This window comes from Egretta garzetta, unplaced genomic scaffold (assembly GCF_000687185.1).
Source record: "Egretta garzetta isolate BGI_Z169 unplaced genomic scaffold, ASM68718v1 scaffold226, whole genome shotgun sequence".
NCBI classification, from domain to species: domain Eukaryota; kingdom Metazoa; phylum Chordata; class Aves; order Pelecaniformes; family Ardeidae; genus Egretta; species Egretta garzetta.
The window spans coordinates 655,492-661,863 of record NW_009260021.1 but is presented as its reverse complement, the minus strand read 5'-3'; the positions used below and the strand labels follow the sequence as shown (position 1 = coordinate 661,863).

The 6,372-nt window shown below is 55.9% G+C and overlaps 1 protein-coding gene across 3 annotated transcripts in view; it reads right to left on the bottom strand.

Moving 5' to 3' along the window:
- LOC104127989 (DNA-directed RNA polymerases I and III subunit RPAC2) overlaps nucleotides 1-6,145 on the bottom strand; it is an 8,761-nt gene extending 2,616 nt beyond the window's left edge. Inside the window, exons 1-4 of one of the 3 annotated variants that reach the window (XM_035896164.1) lie at nucleotides 5,821-6,145; nucleotides 2,645-2,742; nucleotides 1,825-1,940; nucleotides 911-987 (exon numbers count right to left, since the gene is read on the bottom strand). In XM_035896164.1, the coding sequence (XP_035752057.1) occupies nucleotides 911-987; nucleotides 1,825-1,898 (151 nt within the window). In that variant the 5' untranslated portion in view covers nucleotides 1,899-1,940; nucleotides 2,645-2,742; nucleotides 5,821-6,145. Of the gene's footprint in view, nucleotides 1-910; nucleotides 988-1,824; nucleotides 2,743-4,673; nucleotides 4,821-5,820 lie in introns of those variants that run through there. The other 2 variants (XM_035896163.1, XM_035896165.1) reach the window with 2 other exon arrangements.
- Between the last annotated feature and the right edge of the window lie 227 nt (nucleotides 6,146-6,372).

Genomic DNA, 6,372 nt, shown 5'->3' with positions numbered 1-6,372 from the left:
CCTCCCAGCCCGCCATCGGCAGCCGGAGAGCTGAGCTCGGCGTGGCGGTCCAGGCTGCGGCGCAGGAACAGCAGACGCTTACCCTGCAGTTAGTCCCGTGGGGAAGGGGGTCCCTTGGCAAGGCAAACAGCCTCAGCGCTAATTATCTCTAGGAAATTAAAGAGTCAGCAAGCACAAACCAGACACTTGCTTCCAGGAAGTGGGTTCTACATATCTGATGCTCAAGGGAACAGCCTGGTGAGGAAGGAATGAAATAACACCGTCCCTCTAGGCAGCAGGCAAAGCTGTGGAGCTCGCAGGGCCTGGAGGCAGGGCAGTGGCCTGAGCCGAAGGGGTTGGTGTGCTGCGAGGAGTGAGGGACTGCCAGAGGCTCAGCCTTGTCGGTGCTATCTACTACCAGGGAGCAAAGCCCTCTTTGGGAGGCAAGTCAAAAAGACAGCACAGACTGATGAGGCTTTTCAGAAGAGCTTTGGGTCATGGCCTGATGACCAAAGCTGCAAGACAGCTGAGAAGGAGAAGCAGAAACAAATTGTCTCATTGCAGCTATGTATGTCAGCACATCTTGGCTTTGCTTTCCAATCCCCGTGCTGATCTGGGGGCAGATGGAGCACCCATCACCTGTGACAGTGAGTGGAAGATCTGCTCTAGCCCAGTTTGGTGCCCGCTGCCAGCCAACCCAGAGACGTGGGACCAGGCAAGGCTGCGGGCTCCTCGGGCCACGGCTGGCTCAGCCCTACAGCTGGGAAACAGAAAGGGCTCACAGCGGTCTCGCCGGCTGAGCAAGAGGGCTAGCAGAGAAGGGGGAGAGAAGTGCTTTTATTTAAATGATTCGTGGTGGAAACCTGGCATGAGCAGAGATTATTGCATAAAAAAAGGGCCACGGACACAAAGGAGAAGCGCAGCCCCATACCTCTGGTCTGGATCCGGAAGTTGATCTTGCTTTCAGAGGGGTGCGTGATGCAGTAGCCACAGAACTCCACATCAGGGCTGCAGGAGGGGAGAGCGGAGAAGAGAGCCGTGAAACCCAGGGCAATGCACAGCACCTCTCCGGGAAGTCAGAGGCCCAGGCCACCCCAGACCTGCGGGGGCTCAGGGTGGTTCCAAAATGACTGAGGGACTTGTGGGAGGGGTATGCTGAAGGGAAACTACCTGTGGAACCTCATTCACACACCCCCATCTGTCTCTGAGCTGCAGCTGGAGCTTTGCAGGGGAAGGACACGGGCAGCATGATCGTGGGCACCATCCTGGCACCACCAGCGGTCCACTGGCAGGCCTGCAGAGTTCCAACAGGGGATCCGGGATGCTTGGAAACCTCACTGCACACAAACCTGATGGCAGTTCTGCTGGGCAGAAGAGGCTGACGGGTCTAGGGCACTGCAAGGATTTACCGAGATGGTTTGCAGGCCGCATGGCATCTGCCTTCCTAAGCTGAGGTTGTTGGCAGAACATTCGTGTGCCCAGCAGAAAGAACAGCCCTTGGCAAGAAGCCCGCTGTTTATCTTCTTGTGGAGATTTATTAGAGGAATTCACATGACATTCGCAATGCAACTGTCATTTGAGATGATGCACTGAACTTCCTGCTATAACTCTTCTGAGGCTGACCAGTAGATTTTCAAAAACCCTCAGTGCTGCCCAGTTCAGTAAAACCAGGCAACCGGGGTGAAAATATTTGTATATTTTGATGGGGGCAGTGAGATAATTCCTGCATCTCTATGCAAGCAGGGAAGATGATCAATTTGCTTAATACCGGCTGTTCCTATGCTCTTTTCAGACAGCACTTGTCCCAGAAGGAGACATAGATACTGCCTGACCACGTGTACTTACGTAGAGTTGCGCATCATTTTATCCAGGGCCAAGACTTTCACGTCAGACATTAAATTTCCTCCACCAGTAACCATCAAGGAGCAGTGAGGACTGGCTGTTCCCTAAGGGATGGGGAGCTGGGAGCCGGAAACAGAGAGACAGACGCCTCACTAGGTGGCCCTGTCCCACAGCACCCAAGCGAGGGAGTAGGGTGGGTGCAAAGGTGGTAGCCAGGGTCAGCCAAGGGTCCAGATCATCAGGCAGGTTTGTGGGGATGAAGCAGGTCCAAAGTCAGGCCAGGAAGTCAATCTGCAGGTCAGTGTTACGTCAGGTGAGGGTCATGAGGGTCAGATACGACCCAGTGACCACCACGCAGATGCACAGCGATGAGGAAGGGCTGAGGTCAGGTCAGAAAGTCAGTCTGTGGGTGAACGGAGTCCACAGCCCAGCACAGGCTGAGCTGGAGACCCATACTCCTACAACATCGCTCAGGAGGGACTGAAAGCCCCGAGCTGAGCTTAAATGGGGCTCCTGGGCCCATGGGCAGGGTGTGGGTGGAGGCCCTAGCTGTGGCTGGTCAGGCCCATTAAGGCCTATTAGTGCTCTTGGAGTCCTGGCACTAACAGCGCAAGGAAAAAGTTGATCCTGTGAAGAGAGGTAGTAGGTAAGGAGTCTTTGGGACCGTGTCTGATATAAAGACTCTAACAGGCATGCACAGAGGCAGTTTCTGATCATTTGCCTTCTTCCAGCGGCAACTGAGATGCAGAGCAGTAAGGAGAAGGCCAGCGTAGGAGACAGAGGTTCCCTCAGCAATGCCAGGCACCACAGAGGCTCCACTTACTTCTTCATGACCATGTACCGGAGGGAGTTGCCGAGCGTGTGGTCCTCATCGTGCAACACAAACGTGACGCAGTTTCCATCCGTCCCATCTGCCTGGACCTGCCACAAATGGGGCAAGAAGAGACACTGTAAGGCTCTGGAGGTAATGAACACCAGCCCTAGGGCGAAGGATGGACTCTTGTGCTCAGCTTCACCAGGGTAACTGGGAGGGCTTGTAGGTCTGGCTGGGCCAGCTCCGTGGCTCACGCCTCGGGCGCTGCAGCGTGACCAAGAGCGCTTTCATAGCAGAGGGAAAGTTGCAAAGTTACAGACCTCGGAGAAACCTCTCCCTGGTTACCAAAGTGCCTGTGCATCCCTCCTCTCCACAGGAGAAAGGAGGAGCCCAAAGAAAGCTGCGGCTTCAGGACCCAGGGTGGAAAGAAGCTGGGAGCGAGTGTTCAGGTTGGTGTGATCCCAGGTCCCACCACCAGCCTGTGGCTGGACAGGAATGAGATGGGCAGTCAAAAAATCCCCAGGGACAAACACTGCCTGTCAGCAAGCAAATCTTATCCCAGCTCAAAAACAAAAGGAGCTGTAAGCCCAACTGCACGTGCTTAGGATGAGCCTGGGGAGCCCACCCGGCGAGCCTCAGGCTGCTGAGCCCCACTAAAGAAAAAAAAAAAAAAAAAAAAAAAAAAACGTGCGCTTTACCAGCTAATGCTTCCTGAGAAGACTGGTTTGGGATCCCCTCCAAACCCAACAAGTCACCTAATTAATCGCTTAGCTGTCAGAGGGCTGCTGAGCCTCTGACCCTTCCCCAGGCTCCGCGTAGCCACCATGGAGCCTGACGTGCCCAGACAGCCCCCACCGCTTCCTCTCGCGGCAGCAGAGAGAGGTTTCAAGGTTAAGTGCGGAGCCGGGCTAAGACAAATGCTGATCTCTTCGCATCCTGCCTGCGGCCAATTCCTCAACCAAAAAGGGATTTTTATAACCCCGCACATTTCCCCTTGGGTGTTAATACCCCCCTAGCAGCCCCATTCCTCCTTCTGCAGGTACAGCCGCCATGGGGAATTGACTCAGCAGTTCAGAAGGAAAACACAGACAGATTTCCACGGAGGAAGAGATCACCCAGACCTGCAGCACGACTCAAGGGTGGGCTCCCCACACACCAGCTATCGCGGAAGGCTAGGTGCGATGCAGCAACATCACACCAGCAACGGGGATGTTGGACCGGTAGGGTCTCCCTCGCCTCCCAGCATCTCGCAACCCACAACCAGAGCGGTAAGTCTTGCTGAGTGGTTAAAAGAAGGCAGTAAGGGTCAAAGCCACCTTCCCTCGGTGTGGAAGGACAACAACGCGTTAGGTGACTTGCTGCAGGTCACTCGGGCAGCCAGTGGCGCGGTGAAACACCCTGCCTGCTCTCCCACTTGCCAGACCCAACACCCTCTTCCCAAACGTAGCTGCTGGCCTCAGTCTCTCCTACTGTGAGGCCTTGCTAGGAAGTGTATATTAAAATTATTAGCACCAGTCATACTCAAGAGCTCGTTTTTTCCAAAGACTAAGGCTCAAACAAGAGCAGACCAACCCAGGAGGCACTCGCATGCCAGCACAGGTCGCCTGGCCCCCAGTTTGCTCCCTGCATCCAGTCACAGGATTGGAAGTGTGCCCAGGTGCCAAAATCCCAAGTGCCCCCCTCCCCACGTGGCTCCGTCCCAGAGCTGAAGGAACATGTGGGCGTAGCAAGGAAGGAAGGGACGGACGCGGCTCTGGCACGGTGGCTCAGCCAGCAGCAGCAACCCAATGAATTTAAGCTGTCCCTGCCTGCTTAGCACAGGGCAAGCGCCCGGTGCACTGGTCTGGCAGACAAAAGCCAGAGCACGGCTCCTGCGCACAGCTGGGAGGAACACGTTGTGCGGAACCCGGCTGCTTCACAGAGACTCAATTCCTCTCTCCTCTTCCTTGTGGAGAGTCCTCGGATACAATCCTGGATCTCAGCAGGACCACAAGCTTCGCTGCTTCTCATCAAGCCATTGGCCCTCCTAGTCAGATACCTTCCCTTCGGCAGATGCTGTCCAATGCTTCCAAGGAAAACCAACACGTTCCCCTGAAGGACAGATTCCTCCGAGGTCCTTGCAGCCACTGGGTCTGTGCCCTGAGGCAGAAGGCTGAGATTTCTCAAGGTGTTTCTTAGTCTCGTCTCAGAGGTGTCCAGGTATCAAACTATTCATCACGAGAAAACTTGTTCTCCTAGGAGCCAGCTTGTAAGAAAAGCCCTGATGCCCTGGAACAGGGAATTCTGCTCACCGAGAGCTTTCCCTTTTGGTTATGCACCGATTTGCTAGTCTCTTTACCAAATTGTCCTTGTATTATGGTAGAGGCAGAAGGAAAAGCTGATGAAGGCAGCTTTAGGATTGATCAAATTCACCTGAGCCCCTCAGAGACAACAGAGATGGAAAAGCCGGCGCTGCCTCCAAGATGACCCGGGGTATGACCTCCCAGCAAGGGCAGGATGCAGCCCCGGACACCCACGCGTCGGGCACCCTCCTCCCCTACCGGCGACGCAAGCCTGCGAGCTGCAGTCTCGCATCATCCAGAAGCTCTCCTGCTTCGAAGGGCCGTGACTGACGATGATGAATAATTTAACGTTGTGTTTGGTGCCTAGGTAGTGCTGCGGCGGATACGTTAGAGCAGCGCTGACAGATGGGGTCAGCTAGACACGAAGCTGGTGGCGAGCAGTCCTGCAACTCGCTTGCTCCTACACTCACTGCAGTTTGCGTGTAACTCGTCTTTTATGTCAGCTTATACAGTCCTTTGCTGCTCTTCGTGAGCCAGTATCGCTTTCTACGCGTCCTCCTGTTTTCTGTAGGGTACCGCATTCCTCAGGGCGGAATCTGCTGGTTTCTTGCCAAGGGCCTCTCTGATAACTGCGGCTCAGCAAAGATCAATTTTCTTTCATCGCATCAAGGCTCGCAGGATCAGGATTGGGCTTCCTGGGTGCAATCGTGACTTTCAGCCTGTGGCCTGCCCAACTAGGGAGAAGAATACGGCTCTCCAGAGCCTGAAAAAGGGCACCAGCAGAAGCCAGAGTCTTGCTAAGAGAGTCTAGGGTCTGTTGCGCCATTAGGGAAAGCTCAGGGGCTGTAGATTGCGATGCTACGGAAAACCACTGTATTAAGCTTTTAAAACCAGGCAACTTACAGAGCCCACTCGTTTCTCCGGTACGGCTGCCCTGGCGGCTCAGCTCCCCATGCTTTCCCCTGGCGGACAGACAGACAGACGGAGCAGCCGATGGTCCTTGTGCCAGCTCTCCCCATGGTCGTGCCTTGGCGTAGCTGCCAGCCGGGAGCCTGCAAGCCCGTTCGGTGAAGTGCAGTGCCATCTAGCGCCTTCTGCTCCCCGCGCTGGGTGCTGGAGGTGGGGAAAAGGGTCCGTGAACTCCTGCCACGGGGCTCAGCAACCCGAAACGGGGGTGGGAGAGGGGGCGAGGCCCGCTGCCGGGCAAGGCCACCCGAGGCCCGATGTTAGGCAGCGCTCAGCACCCGACCTCCGAGAAGCCCGGCTGGCTTTGGGAACAGCCCCGAGGCGCTTTAAAGGCGCCGAGTCCCCTCCTCTCGCTGCTTCCGTCCCCTACGGGCCGTTCTCAAACACCGTAAACCTCACGAAATTCAACGAAAAGGCACGGTCCTGCCCGCTCCCCCCCTTCAGGGCACGCTGCTCGCCGCCCTTCGCAGGCGCCGCACGGCAGCGGCC